The sequence below is a fragment of the Dreissena polymorpha genome, chromosome 1 (assembly GCF_020536995.1).
Source record: "Dreissena polymorpha isolate Duluth1 chromosome 1, UMN_Dpol_1.0, whole genome shotgun sequence".
Lineage (NCBI taxonomy): Eukaryota > Metazoa > Mollusca > Bivalvia > Myida > Dreissenidae > Dreissena > Dreissena polymorpha.
The window spans coordinates 78,154,957-78,175,258 of NC_068355.1; the positions used below are offsets into that span (position 1 = coordinate 78,154,957).

Sequence of the window (20,302 nt, forward strand, 5' to 3'; positions counted from 1 at the left end):
ACGGGCGTCAGAAGAATTGTGTTTTTTTGTGATAATTGTATTATACTTTATTCTTTATTGTACTGTACACTGTATTTGTATCATGTACATATTTGTATGATTTATATGCATGTACTGATCAATGTAAAGGTGTAATGTGCTCATTGTATGATACTTTATATATATATCTATCTATCTATACTGTCTAACTCCCCTTGCGGGTATTATTGTATTATTGACAGGTATATATATATATATATATATATATATCTTTGTTGATTTGTTCCATGTACATCTATTATTTATATGTATGTATATTATATATATATATATATATATATATCTATTTTTACATAAATAAATGGTGAAGGTAACAATAAAATGTTGAAATGATAACAATTTTCTTTATATTTATTGCTCCCTGCTTTGATAATAAAATTTAGGGCGAACGGACCCAGGGCGAACAGGCTTTAGGGCGAACGGGCATAAGGGCGAACTGAAATTAGGGCGAACGGACCCGGATTCGTTTTCCGGATATTTTCGCGTTTTATACTTCGCCACGGCGGCTACTCCGGCTAGGTTTTGGTAACAGCTATGTTCTGAAACATGTTAAATTAAATCTTATGTTGTCTAGCCGCAAATCGAACCGATTTGACCCTTAATACTCGAATTCTACCCGCTCGAGTTTGCGGGTTAATGCCAGATTTACGACTAATACAAAGCTATTATTTTACGATAGAACTCCAGGATACAATAATTTATCGTTAATTAATAACTCAAATTAAGGAACGAAAACATTACCATAGAGAAGGTATGCATAAGCAGATCTGCCAAAAATATTATGGCTCAATGGTTCTGGAATGGGTGGGTTTTGACTTGAGGTCAGAAATGGCTAAAGACCTTCAGAATTGCCAGACTTTTAGTCTTTGAAGTTCGAGGAGAAATTTTTTTTATAAAAAAAATGCTTCAATTAATGTACTACTGATGAAGGCTATGGCCGAAACATGTTAAGTACCTAAGACATTTTAATAAACAGTGACGTGCTTGTACGATTTATTTAATTTTATTATCCTCGAGTATCCTAACATCGTGGTAATAACGAAAGTCGGCCTCGCGCGACGTAAACTATAAAGAGATCTTGACGGTTCAACACTTAAATATTACATCGGTTATCGGTTAATGTTACTACGGTAGATAAAACAAAAAACATGCAGCAAAATATTACTTAATTTACCTTTTTATTGCATACCCATTGCAGGGTTCGCCAAAACCGTCGGTCTGCCGGTCCTGACCGGCAAATTTTTCTCAGGACCGACAAGTGATTTAAGATAATCGGTCCGACTGACCGACACAATCGGATGAAAAATGGTTTCAAAAAGATCACTCAAATTGTATAATGTGCTATTGGATTAATAGAAGGTAAATGCTTTTTGTTAAACTTCTGTCAAAATCCTTTTTTTCTTACCTTCATTTTGATGTTTTAAGTTGGATTAGAATTAACTATCACATCCGAGTTCAAAATCAATGGTCTTTGTTAAAAAAAGCAACCGAGTGCGTCCGCCATTTTGTTTGTTCCATTTAATTTCTCCACAACAAAAACCGCATGAAAACTTGTTTCAACAGGCATTTGTGAGCATTTCTATTAAATAGTTTCCTTATTATATTGTTCTGGGAAGGATATATTTTAATTTACATACTAACAGTTTCTGAAATCAAAATTAGATTTTTCACCCGATGTACTATATTTCGGATATTTTAAAATTCGGACATAGAGATATTTATGTGTTGATTTGTTGTTGATAGTTTGTAGCAATATGTTTTGTGTTATTTCAGACAACAAGAATGAATGGTGGTAATTATCATGGGCCTTTCTATCAAGAAATAGGTGTGAAATACATTCATTTAATTGAACCTGGAAATCAACCACCTCAGCTAAGAGAAAATATTTTAACAATCGGTGTTGTTTTAGACCTTGTGAATGGGCTAATAAACAGAAATTGAAATCATCCAAAGTAGTGTGAATGGGTGTGTGCATTTAAGTCAAACTTGATTGGATGTCACCCTAACTTTTCAAGAACACGGATTTGTAGAGCTGTGGATGCTAAAAAACAGTTTGACAAAAAGAAGTCTAAAAGTATGCCTTTGGTTTATAATTATATGTGGTTTATTATCAATATAATAATTATTTAATTATATCGACATTGGACATGTTTTTATTGCATTTTAATGTGATCAAAACCAATTAACATCTAAAAGGTACTTCTTTTGTTGTGATTTGCTGTTATAGTTTAACCGGACAGTGGGACTGACAGAAACTGTTTCGGACTGACAAAAATTTCAAGACTGTCAGTCCGAATGACTGACAGATTTTTCAAGTTTTGGCGAACCCTGCCATTGCTCAGTGTCTCGGTCCCTGTGTATCCTAAGTCCGTGGTAAACCTTCCAGGTCAAAATTGATCAACTTCCGGTTTCAAAATGTTATTTTTTTGCATTAGGCCAATCAAAACAATGGTTTACTGTAACTTATTAACTTTCATTAAGCTGAGAATTTTTTTATGTGAGATTAACAAGTTCTAACTTTTGAACACTGAAAATAAGCAACACTCTATGTACGAATGTCTCATTAAAACACAAATTATTCCTCGGAACCAGGGGAGCAATGGATGCAGTAAAAGAGATCCCCAATCCTAACATAATATAATTAGTTGCGTTTTCTAAATGTAACATTACTACTCACAATCAACGAACATTTCGTACAATATTTCATAAAAAAAGCTAAACAATTAAAAATCATTGTTCCGTATGGCCATTGTCGAAATTTCAACGCCAGAAGTGGTCTGGTAGACTAGATGTTTGTGGATACAAAATGCTCGTTTTTATTATGGTTTTAACATGGTACCATTTTAGTGTTCATGTGTCGTATCAATAGATATACACTGCAACTCCAATATATCGCGGTTGAAGGGGTCCAAAAATCGCGACCGTGATATATCCGGCGCGCGATATAAATTGTCAGTTTATGTATGCATGTATATGTTTACATAAGCATCATTATGCAATCTCAAAACACGCTATTTACCAACCTTATTCAAGTTTGTGTTATATCCATATGTCATTAATTGGTATAACACAAAACATTATTCCATGTGAGTATTTTCAAATGCGTATAATTAAATTTTTAATCCGAAAAACATTGCCGAGTTTTATTGTTCAAGAAAGCATGCACAAATTAGACCCATGTACAAAATGACGTCATTCATTTCTCATGAAAAGCATGCACAGCATGGGGTTTAATAGTAGAGCATTGTGACTAACTGATCTATATTGTATACTGTATTTAACGCACACAGATTGTTGAGATAGGTCAGTATTGACTTGTGACATTTACTGTTATAATTGTGTACACCTTCATGTGTGCACTGGTGCGTTTCGGCAGTTCAAAGCAAATTCAATAGAGAATTGTAACACCCGAAATGACCTGTCATGTTTGACAAATGGGTCTTTTGTTTATGGCAGTACACAGGTGTTAATGTGATGTATAATGTAAGCAAACAATCTGGTCCAAACTGGATTATGACTGTTGGATTAAAGTTGGTGAAAAAAAGGGGAAAATACTAGCTTGAAACGGATTTTAATGCATCAAATTCTCAGATAAAAACATTTTATTTAAGGATTATGCTCGTCAGATTTTTGGGAGCCATAGCCGATTCGCGATATATTGGACAACGCGATATAACGGACCGTGATGTATTGGAGTTGCAGTGTAATCGCAGGAAATTAACATGGAATTTATTTTGGTCACAAATACATAAAAACGAGCATTTTGTATCTACAAAAATCTATGTAATCATACCACATCTAGCGTTGAAATTGTGGCTATTGCTTATTAAAGGAACACTGATTGTTTAGGTGTTAACTTTATTTAACGAAATACTTTACGAAAATTTTCGTTGATTTTGAGCGTTATAGAGTCTTTAACCCATTTAACTCAGTGCTATTTTATTGCAGACCATTGATAAAATGTAGAAAACAGCTTAACTATCAAGTCACTTTAACCGAAAGATAAAAATTGCATGGCCTAAAATAAAAATACTCATTTGTATACGCGGCCCTGGAAAGGTCACGTTGTCTGCTCTGTAAACAAAAACAATGGGGGCAACACTTTGGGGTGTTTTATCGGTCATTTTTCATGTGCTATGAACATGGAATAGTTAAAATATCATTTTTTTAAAAAGGTGGTAATACATTTATTCTTATTTACCTCTTTGAATCGCATTTTCGTTGAATTTCTTCTCGGACGCCGTGTAAACAAACCGCTGTCAGTTTTGACATAAGTCGCACGCAGAAAAATAACGCACGCGACGAGAGGTCACGATAATAATGGATACCACGATGTTAGAACTCCCACGATGTTGGGAAACTCCCACGATATAGGAGAAAAAAATCACAGTCAGGCCAGTTGTTGATTTGACAGGCCTCAATTTTAAGTGTTTAATCTATCTATCTATCTTTCAATACTGCTTAACTCCCCTCGTGGGTATTACTGGCAGATATGGACACTGTCGAGTCCGTTTCCTGGGAAGAACTAGTACTTGGTGTCTATGAAGGAGAAATGAGAACACTCCCCGAGTAGGAATCAAACCCACGAACTCCCTATTGCTAGGCGGACACCTCATCCACTACACCATCACTACCATTACCCAGGTGTGCATTGACAAATTGACAAAAATTAAGAAAAGTTGCTTTGGATTCACAAATTTTTGTTGCAGTTATCATATTTATTAGGAAACTGTTATACTGAACATTTACCATGCTCGTAAATATCCATTCAATTTATATGCATCTTTTGACAATTTATAAACCTAAAAATTACGAAGCGTTGCAACATAAAAGGATTGAATAATCTGGAAATTTCTGTTGTTTTCATTTTATTTTGTGAAACTACAAGGATTGCTTAAATATATCAAGTATAAAATGCATGCCTCATTGTATGAGCTCAGATGGCCTAAACGGTAGGCTTTTACTCCAGGACTCCAGCAGGGGTCACCCTACTGGAGACTGAGGCGAAAAGTTCGCCCGCAGAGAACAAACATCGCTTTTTTAAAACAGCAGGGAGAAAAAAACTTGGCTCTAATTGCCAAGTAAATCCATTTGCAAACTATAGATAACATGAGCATGTTCACAGTAAGGAGTGACTTAGCAAATCAATACACAAAGCTATTCAATTGTAAAATACCTGTCAATGACGCTGAGTGGCGAGTCCATAGACTCTGTCCGCTGTAACTGACCTGGTTCAATCAGATTTGCCAATACAGCGCGTCATTGTTAACGTCGATGATTAGCTAACAGATTGCTGACTAATCAATCAGATCTGTGATAACATACCACATATGGTCTTCTGCTACTTCAATTAGCATAAGCTCTCATCCTGTGTAAATTAATGAATTACAGAATATAAACAAAAACTGATAAGCTTTGAAGTTCGGTTGGGTTCATAAATTGATATTGAGTGAAGAGTTTTGTCCCTTTGATTCGTTACTTACTTTTCGCACTTTCCGGGGACTTCTTTTATTTTAAAACATAATTATCACACATGTGACATAGCAGCAACATCTAATTGAATTCGTACCGTACAGAAGGAAATGTGTGTATGTTTCCAATTATCAGTTATTGCAAACAAATAATACCATCAGCGTCCATATTAAGGAGGAAAAAAAATGTTAACAATCATTTGACGTTTGTATTTGCAACTGTTAATAACGAATTTAAAATGACACTTCAGGTGTGTACAAAATCGCATTGTTGTGTCATTTTTAGCCAAACTGGTGGTAATGAAAATGGTAGCAACCACAGCACCTTCGTTATTCAGTGGAAATCACTTTTTCGTATATCCCTGAAAACTGACCTCTGTGGGTTGCCAAAACGTGCGTGAATTACTCGTTGAAAACTGACTTCCAGCAAACAAAAAGTGTATGGATTCAATAGCGCAGTGAACAAACTTGAAGTATTTCACAAAATTTTCCAGTGATCATGTGGAATTGTTCGCAAATTTTTGAAGGTAAGTTTTCATTTTTAAATATTTATATCTTTCTTAATGATAACTTCCTATTTAATTGTCTTAATTATAAGTAAAATGTATATTTCCCATATTTCGAAAGAAAAATAAATGTATCTTAGAATTTTTTTGCATGTACATGTATGTCATTTAATTCATTTCTGAAATGTCTGGTAATGACAGCAAGGGAGATAGCTGTTGCAATATAAATATACAACAACAACAACTTGATTTGAGACAAACATGAGAGGGGTTTGTTCAATAAATAATTACTTTACTTACACTTGTGTTTGTTTGTGTAATGATTTGAACTCATTTTGTCAGCGTGTCTAAATTATGAAAAACCTGTTCATACATTTGTTTAATGAATGAAACTTTAAGACTTGTGCACAAACTAATAATGTATTTGACATAAATGATTGAAAATATTATAGGTACTCATACTTTTTATGCCCCCGAAGGAGGGCATATAGTGATCGGACCATCCGTCTGTCTGTCCGTCTGTCTGTCTTTCCGTCACACTTTGCATTAAGGTTTCGCATTTAGGTTTCGCATTTAGGTTTTGAAAAATGCTCATAACTTCTATATCGCTTCAGATAGCAACTTGATGTTTGGCATCATGTGTATCTCATGGAGCTGCACATTTTGAGTGATGAAAGGTCAAGGTCATCCTTCAAGGTCAAAGCCAAAGGTCAAATATATGGCTACAAAGCGGCGCAGAAGGGGGGATTGTGTTTCTGACAAACACATCTCTTGTTGTTTATTTTATTATTTATGCCTCTCTTTGAAGAAGAAGGGGTATATTGTTTTGCTGGCTGTCTGTCGGTAGACCAGTCTGAATGTTGGTAGACCAGTTCGTTTCCGATCAATCACTCGTCAACAAATTGACCGATTGGCTTGATACTTCACATGTGCATTGGCCTTGGACAGTAGATGACCCCTATATAAATTGGGGTCACTAGGTCAAAGGTCAAGGTCACTATCACACCTAGTGTGAAAATTGTTTCCAATCAATAACTCGTCAACAAATTGACTGCTTGGCTTGATCCTTCACATGTGCATTGGCCTTGGACAGTAGATGACCCCTATCAAGATTGGGGTCACTAGGTCAAAGGTCAAGGACACTTTCACTCTAAATGTGAAAATCGTTCCTGATAAATAACTCGTCAACAAATTGACCAATTGGTTTGATACTTCACATGCTCATTGGCCTTAGACAGTAGATGACCCCTATTGAAATTGGGGTCATTAGGTCAAAGGTCAAGGTTACTATCACACTAAGTGCGAAAAAATTTCCGATCAATAACTCGTCAATGAATTGACCAATTGGCTTGATACTTCACATGTGCATATGCCTTGGACAGTAGATGACTCCTATTGAAATTGGGGTCAGTCACAAGGTAAATGGTCATGGTCACTATCACACTAAGTGTGAAAATCATTTCCAATCAATAACTTGTCAATGAATTGACCAATGGGCTTGATACTTCACATGTGCAATGGCCTTGGACAGTAGATGACCCCTATTGAAATTGGGGTCAGTCACAAGGTAAATGGTCATGGTCTATATCACACTAAGTGTGAAAATCATTTCCAATCAATAACTTGTCAATGAATTGACCAATGGGCTTGATACTTCACATGTGCATGGGCCTTGGACAGTAGATGAACCCTATTGAAATTGTGGTCACTAGATCAAAGGTCATGATCACTGGCCCAATAAGTGGGAAAAGCGTTTCTGATCAATAACTTGTCAACTAATCGACTGATTAGCTTGATATTACCCATGCGCATTGGCCTTGGACAGTAGATGACCCCTATCAAAATTGGGTCAATTAGGTCAAAGGTCAAGATCACTGTTACAATAAGTGTGAAAATTGTTTCCAATCAATAACTCCTCAACGAATTGACCAATTGGCATGACACTTCATTTCGCTTTGGCCTTGGACAGTACATGACCCCTATTGAAATTGGGGCAACTAGTTCATAGCCCTGTTTGGAGGGACATATATCTCCGACTGCGGGACACTTGTTTATAATAACTAGCAGTGTGTTATTTTTACCATTTTTGGAATGGGGCCGGGTCCCTTTGGATTGGGAAAATTTGCGGCGTTTTGACGAAAATTGGGAAATTAGTGTTGCTTTTTTGCTAAAAAATGCTTCAAAATTGAGAATACAAGTGTTTTTAGTTTAATAATTACAAATGTTTAACTTATATGGATAGGAGATGAACAAAATATAGAGATCTAAAAAAACAAAATCAAAACTTTAGATACGTTCCATTTGGAATTTTTACCTCCCAATTGGGAAAAATATATCCTTAAGTTTTTATCCCCCCAAGGAGGGCATATAGTGATGGGACTGTCTGTCCGTCTGTCCGTCACACTTTGCGTTTAGGTTTCGAAAAATGCTCATAACTTTTATGTCGCTTCTGATAGCCATTTCATATTTGGCATGCATGTGTATATGGACAAGGCCTTTCCATACGCACACAAATTTTGACCCCTGTGACCTTGACCTTGAACTTAGGGTCGGCGTTTAGGTTTCGAAATCTGCGTTTAGGTTTCAAAAAAGCTGATAACTTCTATGTAGCGTTTATAGGGGGCATAAGTCATCCTATGGTGACAGCTCTTGTTTTCATTGGGAATGGGACTGATTACCAGACCCAATTTTGAATGGAAAAACAACAATGGGGCCTAGGGATGCAACAGGTTCACCTGTTTTACAGTTTATCTACTGAAATGATCAGTTTACCAGTTCAAATCTTTTGTAAAGATTACTCTGAAACTTTTTTTAAGAATTTTTTTTTACTTTACTTTTTTGTGCAACAAACAGCCAACTAAAGCTGGCATCTACTAAAAGCAATGACAATGGAAATAAATAACCTGCCATTAAACAAAGTAATAAAGCAACAAAACAGCATCTTAGTATTTTCAAATAGTGTATAAGCATATATGTTGATGAAAGTTACTCCTATAAATATTAGGTAGATAAACATTTTTAGATTATGTCTAATTATTTGTTCTTGCCTTGGTATAAGTTTCAATATTAGGCATAAGTATTTTGAATTACGAGCCAAAATTTAACACGCAGACTGTGGGAAGAGAGGGCTTTTTATTGTATGGAACTCATTTATTTAGCTTGCAATTAAAAAATCAATCAGTTATACTTTGTTCGGCATATTTAACCAGGTTTTCCGAAGGAAAAAACTGGTTATTAGATTGGCGAATGCGGGCGGGCTGGCTGGCTGGCTGGCTGGCGGGCTGGCGGGCGGGCGGAACAAGCTTGTCCGGGCCATAACTATGTCGTTCATTGTCAGATTTTAAAATCATGTGGCACATTTGTTCACCATCATTGGACGGTGTGTCGCGTGAAATAATTACGTCGATATCTCCAAGGTCAAGGTCACACTTTGAGTTCAAAGGTCAAAAATGGCCATAAATGAGCTTGTCCGAGCCATAACTATGTCGTTCATTGTCAGATTTTAAAATCATTTGGCACATTTGTTCACCATCATTGGACGGTGTGTCGAGCGAAATAATTACGTCGATATCTCCAAGGTCAAGGTCACACTTTGAGTTCAAAGGTCAAAAATGGCCATAAATGTCCCTTGAGATATAACCTTCATATTTGGTATGCATGTGTATATGGACAACGCCTTTCCATACGCACACAAATTTTGACCGTTCGTCCGTCCGTGTGTCCGTCCGAAACCTTTAACGTTGCTCATAACTTTTGCAATATTGAAGATAGCAACTTGATATTTGCCATGCATGTGTATCTTATGAAGCTGCACATTTTTAGTGGTGAAAGGTCAAGGTCATCCTTCATGGTCAAAGGTCAAAAAAAAATAATTCATGTGCATATCTCCAATGTCAAGGTCGCCACGACTAAAAATAGATTTATTTTAAAACAAACTTACAAAGGGGGTTAATTTTCTTTGTTCATTTCAAAAGTTCAGTTTGAGTTGTCACCCTTTATCAGATTTTTTTCACAATGAAAACCTGGTTTTGTGACAATTTTGTCCCTTGTTTGATGTTTTGTTTACTTATATCCAAGAGTGATTTAGAAAATAAAGTGTTAAGAAATATCTTTAATTTTCAGATGTCGAAGTTCTTCTAATAAACTACAAGATCAGTGCTTTCTATCCCCTATGCTCTGCAACCATCAACTCATTGCGGCACTGTGAATCTGCAAAAACTTATTAAATTCACGCATCCTTCCATGGTCCACAACAATGCCAGCCTAATTGAGACACTGCAACAGACTCTTGACCAGGTTTTAGGCCCGCGACCATCATCCATTATGGCTATAAACCAGGCCCTTGCTGACTTCTTGGGACAGGTATAAGTGAAAATTTCAACCAGATGGAATGGTCAAGCAAGAATAAACAGCAATTCCACATGTGGCCTAGAAGCAGTTTCAGTGCCATTGACATCCGTTCCATCTGAGCAGGTCTTTTCAAAGATTCATCTTCCTGATGAAGTGAACACAGTCATTGTGTACATGTTTCCCATATGAATCGTTTTTTATTAACTATGAGCTAGCGATATGCAAGTTTAACTATTATTTTTTAAGTTTGTTTAAGTACACAGATCTTTAATAATGTTAATTTTTAATAATGATTTGTTATTTGTGTATTGCTTGATTTATTATAATAATGGTAAAACTACAAACTTTGATTATAAAATTAACTCTGCATTTTTGTCCTTTATTTAAGTACACATTGTTTAACACTTATGTATAATTGCAGGCATCAAACCAGCATCGTTAGGCTACAAATGATATCCTGCATAAACAACAAAATATATAAGACGCATTCTGAGAAAACTGGGCATAATGCATGTGCGTAAAGTGTCGTCCGAGATTAGCCTGTACAGTCCGCACAGGCTAATAAAAGACGACACTTTCTGTCTTTATGATATTTTTAGTTTCAAGGAAGTCCCTCGTTTTCGAAAATCAAGTTTAGGCAGAAAGTGTCGTCCCTGATTAGCCTGTGCGGACTGCACAGGCTAATCTGGGATGACACTTAACGCACATGCATTATGCCCAGTTTTCTCAGAACGCGACTCATATAATTATTGAAAAAGGAATCATGAGGTTTTGCTATACAAAGTCGACTCTCCTTACTACAACCTGAAAGAGAAAAACAACATCTTTATAATTAGTAAATTTGACTTTTAAAACAAAATAAAAAGGAATGCACACAGTATTGTGGTCAGCAGTACAATGTGAATTTAAGTGGTGCCACTTAAAATAAAGTAATTGTACATGAATATTTACATGGTTCATTATGTAGTTCTTGGAACTTTTTATCCATTTCATTTTACTCAGGATTAATAAATACAATAAAACTTTATCAAACATATGTTTACAAATCTGTAAAAAAATAATAATACCTTTGTAATACATTTTAATTAAAGGTCGTTTCAAGTTTTGGGATATTGACAAATTGGAAAAAATGTGTCAGTCTTACAAATTTGTGTTGTAGTTATGGTATTTGCAAGGAAACAGTAATACTGAACATAATACTGAGCAGTCTGCACAGAGTAATTAGAGACAACACTTTCCTATTAAACTGCATTTTTGCTAAGGAGAGATCTATAAAAGAAAAATGCCATGAAAGGGGAAAGTTTGGCCCCTGATTAGCCTGTGCAGATACATTTACGCCCCCTTGTTACAGAGCATGGCTCAAGTTGAATCATAAGCCTGATTAGGGAAGGAGGGCATGGCTCAAGTTGAATCATTAGCCTGATTAGGGAAGGAGGGCATAGCTCAAGTTGAATCATTAGCCTGATTAGGGAAGGAGGGCATGGCTCAAGTTGAATCATTTGCCTGATTAGGGAAGGAGGGTATAGCTCAAGTTGAATCATTAGCCTGATTAGGGAAGGAGGGCATGGCTCAAGTTGAATCATTAGCCTGATTAGGAAAGGAGGGCATGGCTCAAGTTGAATCATTAGCCTGATTAGGGGAGGAGGGCATGGCTCAAGTTGAATCATTAGCCTGATTAGGGAAGGAGGGCATGGCTCAAGTTGAATCATTAGCCTGATTAGGGAAGGAGGGCATGGCTCAAGTTGAATCATTAGCCTGATTAGGGAAGGAGGGCATGGCTCAAGTTGGATATTCGGAATGACTGTTACAAGCATGGCTCAAGTTGAACCCCAATATCATTAGGGAAGGAGGATATTCTGAATGACTGTTACAAGCAATTGTTTAAATTATTATGTGCCATCAAATTTAGTAAAGGCTTCAAAAACTATAATATATTTGAAATGTCAAAAAAACAAAAGCACAACATGCCTGTCTATTACAAGTTTACAACAGATTTGTTTAGTTAAAACAGTGCTTCAATTATTATGTATATTTATGTACAAACTTCTACTTTTATATTTCAGAAACACCATTTTTAATGAAAAAAAGTAAAAACATACAAGTCACATGTGAAACAAATTAAAGTGGACATGGATCGAACTTTGGAGTCTACTCATCAGGTATGAGTTTTTCACTTTGTTGTCTACATTTATTCCCCGATAATTTTACTGGTGGGCTTTGTATCCAGCCATTAAAGTTTATAGTCTGAATTTTTACTTAGATAAAATTAAAATGTGTTTTACATTTCCTTATTACATATGTCACCTAAAAGTGTAACATTTTTGTATGTGAAACAGCCTTATTATAGTGCCACAAATGTTATTATCTTAAGTGGCCCCACAACATTGCGGTGTATTTTGATAATAGCTTCAGCAAACTTTCACTTATTGTGTCATAGATTAAAAAAGATGGCTTTCTCATTTAAAAAGAATGATTAATTTGGAGTCTAAAGACAGATTTGTACAGTTTAAGAAGTTTAAAATAGATTTATTGCAAATAGTAGAGAACTTTTGCATTTAATGAATTACTTAAAAAACCATTGAACTGGCTGTATTGATTGCTCTGACAGATGAAAACAGTACTGTTGCAAGCATATTTGTGACAAACAAAAATCAGAAGAAAGTAGTAAAATAAAGCTATTAAGCATTAAACATCACCAACACTTGAGCGTCAGACAGGCTTTGCTGGTAAATAATCCACCTCTTGAGTGCATTCATTTACTACTCTACTTATCTACCCTTTTTACTGAAAGCATGGCCATTGAACATTATATTGGACACATATCATAGCTAAGTTCTGTAACTTCTGTTAATTTTATTCTTTGAAACAACAGATAAAAAGCTTTAAATGTGCTTGCAAGCTGACTGTGTATTTCCACAGTATTCTACAATGAAGTACATTGATCTGCATTAAAATTCCACAAAGAAATCAAAAACCGTCTATCTTCAGATTCCTTCTTGTTGATTGATTTAACAAATGAAGTCACTAAACAAGTTATTATCTGTAAGTAAGATAAATGGGCGCACAGATGGGTGTATCTAGACACATTTGTATTTCAGATGAATGTACATTATATTGAAAAAACATCAATTAAACAGGTCAACAGGCTTGGCAGGGCTCGATAAAGGCCCTGGCCTGCACATCAGTTTGAAGGGGCTATCATTAAGCTCTGTAATGTCTGCCATATATTAGCCTCTCAATAATACCCCATTCAAAGAAATGTACTTTTATTGCTTGTGTTTTTTAGCTCGGCTGTTTTCGGGAAAAATCTGAGGTATTAACATAGCCAGCTAGTCCGCCGTCCTCATCATGCTTAAACCTTAACATTGGCTCTAAAATCAAAGTTCTTCCACCTACAACTTTGAAACTTCATATGTAGCTGCACCTCGATGAGTTCTCGCAACACCCATTTTTGGGTCACTAGGTCAAGATCACTGTGACCTCTGAATTCTTCTGACAAGCTTTCATTTATTATGCTCCCCCAAAATTTATTTTGGGGGGAGCATATAGTCGCTGCTTTGTCTGTTCGTGTGTGCGTCTGTCTGTCTGTCCATCCGTGCACAATTTTTGTCCGGGCTATTTCTCAGCAACTAATGACCAGAATTCAATGAAACTTTATGGGAAGCTTCACTACCAAGAGGAGATGTGCATATTATCAGCAGGTTCTGGTCGGATGATTTTTCACAGAGTTATGGCCCTTTGAAATTTTTGAAATTTTCCATTAACTGTACATATAGTGCAAGTATTTCCGGGCTATTTCTCAGCAACTAATGACCGGAATTCAATGAAACTGTATGGGAAGCTTCACTACCAAGAGGAGATGTGCATATTATCAGCGGGTTCTGGTCAGAAGATTTTTCACAGAGTTATGGCCCTTTGAAATTTTCTATTTGTCCCCCCAACTACTGTGCCCTCAAGACGTTTCCTTTTATCTGAATATATAATGTGCAATATTGTGACAAAAAAAACCCTTTGGGGAGCATCACCCCTCTCTGATGGTTTCTTGTTCAAAACTGCACCAGCAGCCGAGCGTTGGCAATCGCTATGCGGTGCTCTTGTTTAAGTCTTTGAGGGGGACTCCTAAACAAATTTTGTGTTAAGCTTTCACGTGATGTAGTTAAAAGGTCAAGGGAATTTGTTTATGTAAGTTTCAGGGAATGTGTCTTATATACGCCTAGGCTACGGCTATAGTATAAAAAAGCCCAGTATTCATGTGCAATGTACTTTAGTCACCGATCTGTTGGTGGTTCCTTACAACAATATTCATAGAGTGCTTTGACCTACAATTGTGCATATGGGTATGATGTTAACTTGGGAGGTATGAAAGGTGCCTTTTGGTTTTTAGGTTAATGGGTCATAGGTTACGGGGGCTTGTTACATGACAGCTGTTTAACTTGTGATCACAGGCCATTCTCCAGTGCTGTTGTTTTTTGTCACAAGGCAAATAACTTTAACTACAAATTACATAGTTTTGAGTTTTGTTTCTTATTCTGTTGGCCTTTATTAATTTCTAACATCACTTCAAAGATAAAACAAGCATAAGAAGATAAAATTTGGAAATATAGGGATAGGACTTGTGTACACCTGATTTGGAACTTTAGGTACTGGGAAAGGACCTTTGGAAATGCCTGGTTTATCTCAATAAAGCCTTATCATTTTTACCACATGGGCTTGTTACAAGAATATCTTCTTCAAAGACTTTGTTGACAATTTTGAGGGGGGTGCATGTTGTTTAAAAGATCACTTGGTTCAATATCTTTAAATGGGACTATTGTAAGGATTTTTCTGTTTTATTGATTTCACATTTGCTTATCTTATGAACATTCCCATTTTTAACTGTGCATGTCTTAATTCTTTTAAGGCAGCGTTTGGCAAGCCAAAGATTCCTGTCACAATTGTTGTGCATATGTCTAAGCTAATTTCTTAATTTGTCAAAACTTCAACACTCATGTTGCAATTTAAATATAACAATCTAATCACAGATGTTTACAATGGAGAAATGTGTAAGACCCATTTATCTTACTCAAAGATCAAGGTCAAACTTTGAGGTAACATGTCATGTTTAATGTAAAAATGCATTATATAACATGTGTGGACTCTTAATTTTATCATTCATCACTCATTTACCTGGTTTGCAATGGAGTTGAAATATGGGGTTTTAGATCTGGGTTTATTGTGCAGCGTTTAATAGGTAATGTCAATAACATTTGTTTGCATTAACTTTATGGAACTTGCCTTATCCAAGCTGCAAAGAATCCTAGCTTGGGGTTGTTGAGTTAAGTGCTAGGTCAGTGTTTGCAATAAAAAAAGCAAAATAGTTAATGCTCAGTTACTTAAGTTGAGATGGCGATATTGCAATAATTCAAAATTAAGTAATCATGATCTTAATAATTTTATATATTACAAATAATGATTACTCATAAGAAAAGCTGTATTTTCAGTTGGAGTGTAAATTATTACTGACATTTTGCTCCCTAATGTTCAGTATTCTTTCATATTTTTTATATGTGACTGAAATTTGGAAAATGGACCTTTTGACAATCTGTGCACAATTCCCTTTGAACTGTATACCATGTAAATGGTATGCGTGTCACCATTTTATTAATAAATGAGATTAAGTACTTGTTTAAAATGAGGCCCTAAAACTTGCAAAGCCCCCTTTATTGTATCTCAAATTGTGAAAAGCAATTCTGTGATTTGTATCATATTTGCTAACATTTTTTGTCAGGAAATATTCTGATGAGTTATAATGTCTTACTTGTTTTAAGCAAATGTTGTTTTGTAAGTTTGTAAGTTTTAAATGCATTTACTTATACAAATGAAAAACATATGAAAATAAATAAAGATAAATGTAAACATTGGATCTTAAAGGGATCGTCAACCGCGATTGACGAAAAAAGAAAAGTTCTAAAATACCGTATTTGTTTACAATTATTAGTTTATATTGATTAAAATATCACAACTGGTATATTATATTACTTGAAAAAATTTGTTAAGTTTTCATATTTTCAGTATATTCGGTAATACATTTTACTGGGTACAGGTACCAGGTACATGTGTAACTACCAGTACACTATAAATAATGCAAGTAGATTGATCATCATCGTCACGTGGTAAACCCAGGAATGCAAATTGTGCATGCGTAGTGAACTGTATTTATTTATGCCCCCCTTCGAAGAAGAGGGGGTATATTGCTTTGCTCATGTCGGTCTGTCGGTCGGTCTGTCTGTCGGTCCGTCCACCAGGTGGTTGTCAGACGATAACTCAAGAACGCTTAGGCCTAGGATCATGAAACTTCATAGGTACATTGATCATGACTCACAGATGCCCCCTATTGATTTTGAAGTCACTAGGTCAAAGGTCAAGGTCACTGTGACCCGAAATAGTAAAATGGTTTCCGGATGATAATTCAAGAACGCTTATGCATAGGATCATGAAACTTCATAGGTAGATTGATCATGACTAGCAGATGACCCCTATTGATTTTCAGGTCACTAGGTCAAAGGTCAAGGTCACGGTGACCCGAAATAGTAAAATGGTTTCCGGATGATAATTCAAGAACCCTTATGCCTAGGATCATGAAACTTGATAGGTAGATTGATCATGACTAGCAGATGACCCCTATTGATTTTCAGGTCACTAGGTCAAAGGTCAAGGTCACAGTGACCCAAAATAGTAAAATGGTTTCCTGATGATAACTCAGGAAAGCTTATGGCTAGGATCATGAAACTTCATAGGTACATTGATCATGACTCGCAGATGACCCCTATTGATTTTCAGGTCACTAGGTCAAAGGTCAAGGTCACAGTGACAAAAAACATATTTACAAAATGGCTGTCACTACAACTTAGAGCCCATATGGGGGGCATGCATGTTTTACAAACAGCCCTTGTTTATATATAAAATAATCAATCTACTTGCGTTATTTATAGCATGGATATCATTTATGTCACCTATTTTTCGCGATGTACTTTTGATTTCACATCGCAAAATTTTATTACTGAATATTCTGAAAATTTGATATGAACTTTTTTCAAGTAATGTAATATAACAGTCGTGATATTTTAATCAATATAAATTAATAATTGTAAAAAATACGGTATTTTAGACCTTTTCTTATTTTGTCAATCGCAGTTGACTGTCCCTTTAAAAGCTCCAGTAAAAAAAAACAAGATTAAAATTAAAGAAAGAAAAAAAAGTAACCCTCAACTGAGCTTAAACTACTGACCCTGGGAGTAAAAGTCTAACGTTTAGACCACTAGTCACCATCTGTTCTCATGCAATGAATGATGTATTTTATACTTTATATAAGAAGTTCTCGTAGTGTTACATAATATAACAACAACAAAAGAACTCTCCAAATTATTCGATGGTTTCACTTTGCAACACTGAACAATTTCAGATTTTTAAATCGTCAAAAGATGCATATAATGGATATTTTAGAGCATGGTAAATGTTCAGTATTTCTGTTTCCTCATTAATAGCATAACTACAACGAAAATTTGCGAACCTGATACAATTTTTCTTAATTTTGACAATTTACCAAAATGTGATAAGATGCCTTTAAAAGTAATGCCTTACACATTGACAATGTGCTTTTGTGATGTTGCCATGTTTTAAGATTACTAGCTACAAATGAGCCTGGTGTGATGCTGGATGTATGTCTACTGTTTCTAGCCGGACTGGGGCTCCTCCCCAGATCAAGGCAGCTCTTCTGCAGTTGAGGTGCTCGACAACCAGGGTAGTGAGTGTGGGTGGAGGGACGGGGAATCTGAGTCACCCTGTCCAGTCTTTGTTATAGGCAACGATGATGATAGTATGCCCCAATCTGGCACTGATGTAAGACATGTCGTGTTTTAAGTTTAGGTGTCCCCATACAAGCATGCTTGTGTTTGAAGTTGTCTTTTGTCTGAAGTGGCTTTTGGTTTCACTGTTTCTGCTCATCTGAGCATGTAATTATAGTTGTTCTTTTAATAGCCCATGAGCCGAAGTTCATGTACCTGCCACTTCTTTTATTATTTTGTTTTCATTTGTAATAACAGATATTATAATAATGTTTCAGTCTTCAAAACTAATGTTTTTGTCTTCACAGCCAAGTTGGGTATGTTACTTTCAAAATGTCGTAGCCAGAGGCAATTTTTCAAAGCCATTTTTATATTTTATTTTAAAGATACATTATCATGAAAGTGACAACAGTTCATATACCCGTATACACTTCAACGCCGATCGCGGTTGGTGGGGTTCAAAGATCTCGAGCGCGATATATCCGGCGTGCGATATAACTCGAGAAATGTTTAACTTAATTTTATCGCAGTTAATTTGTCAAATTTCCCAATGTTTTCATTTTATATACGGCGCTGCTACATATTTGTATAGTAATAATTGCAAACCAATTCTACAATAAACATTTTCATAACTACAAACGTATCTGTATTATCATAAAAACCAAACTGTCAATTATATTTTTTATTTTCATGTACTTTAAGAATTCTTGATGTCAAAACGTATAAAATATAATTGTGCATAGATTCGAATTTACCCTTATAAATAGTCTTAATGAAGGAACTGAAACAGCGTAACGGTAATGATACAGCATGTTTTAATTTTATTTTATTTAGAGGAAATGTCAATGCCACATAATTTGCGAGATACCGCGGTACTTTAGTTGAAATTATAACGAAACTTTTAATGGAAAGTAAAGTATGTCAATGTTGTACCCGCTACAAAATTTTTATTTACAAATAAATACACCCACGCCAATTTTCGTGCGCTTTTTATCAGGACAAAGAAATTCATGACCAGTACCAAAATTTAACGATTTATATACCAGTAAACTGCCAATATTACCTTTGCAATGACACTAATTGGTTATTTCTTGAGTGCTAAAAACAACCCCAGCCGTGTGTAAATAACATTGTCACTTATCGACTGTTGTTCACGCTTCACTGCGTGCCATAGTAAGCCGCGAAATATAGGGTGTTAATACTAACTAGAACCTGTTTTTTGCTTATGTTAGCAAACTCTCAGATTAAAACTTGTTATTTAGTGATGATGCTTGTCGGATTTTTGGGAGCCGTAGCCAAAGTGCGATATATTGGAAAGCGCGATATACCGGTCCGCGATATATCGGCGGTTGCAGTGTATGTCCTTATTGACACAAACTGCGCGTGTTTTTTCAAGGCCCCTGTGCGTTAAATTCGAACCACTATTACCTATTCCTCACATTTGAACAGTATGTGTAACATTTTCATTACCTGCCGCTCACAACATTGTTTAATCCAATCGTATGATTGACCTGCGCGTCTATTAGGGAATGAGTGTCGATAAGGACATATACAGTATATGTATTGCAAAGGGTTAAAGTGGTAACAAATCAGTAATGTTCAGATTTCTATTCTTAATATCTTGCCTATTTACATGTGTTATATTTTCCTTGTTTTTTAAGTTTCATCTGAGTCATAGTGATAATGTAATCATCTGGCAAATAGTCAGTCTCTATAACTACATCATGATCCATTTGAATTTGAAAAGCGTGGGCCAGACTTAACACATCTTACTCTTAGGGAGAAATATATGAATTGAAAAATACTCAGCAGTTCAGAAATTAAGCTGTTTGCGAGATTCCTGGATCGTGACCACAATATATCGGTATCGCAATATAACTAGCCAGGTCATGCATGCGTACATTATGTATATTTTTTTGCATAATGGTAATCTCAAAACATGTTATTTACCTACCTTATTATGCCCCCCTTCGAAGAAGAGGGGGTATATTGCTTTGCTCATGTCGGTCTGTCGGTCGGTCTGTCGGTCCGTCCACCAGGTGGTTGTCAGACGATAACTCAAGAACGCTTGGGCCTAGGATCATGAAACTTCATAGGTACATTGATCATGACT

The 20,302-nt window shown here is 35.7% G+C and overlaps 1 protein-coding gene across 3 annotated transcripts in view; it reads left to right on the top strand.

Annotated features, from left to right (window-relative positions):
* Positions 1-452: 452 nt before the first annotated feature.
* Positions 453-20,302, top strand: part of LOC127836381 (inositol hexakisphosphate and diphosphoinositol-pentakisphosphate kinase 2-like) — a 139,226-nt gene continuing 119,376 nt past the window's right edge. Inside the window, exons 1-2 of one of the 3 annotated variants that reach the window (XM_052363089.1) lie at positions 453-564; positions 12,430-12,525. In XM_052363089.1, the coding sequence (XP_052219049.1) occupies positions 12,496-12,525 (30 nt within the window). In that variant the 5' untranslated portion in view covers positions 453-564; positions 12,430-12,495. Of the gene's footprint in view, positions 565-671; positions 791-12,429; positions 12,526-18,125; positions 18,245-20,302 lie in introns of those variants that run through there. The other 2 variants (XM_052363080.1, XM_052363094.1) reach the window with 2 other exon arrangements.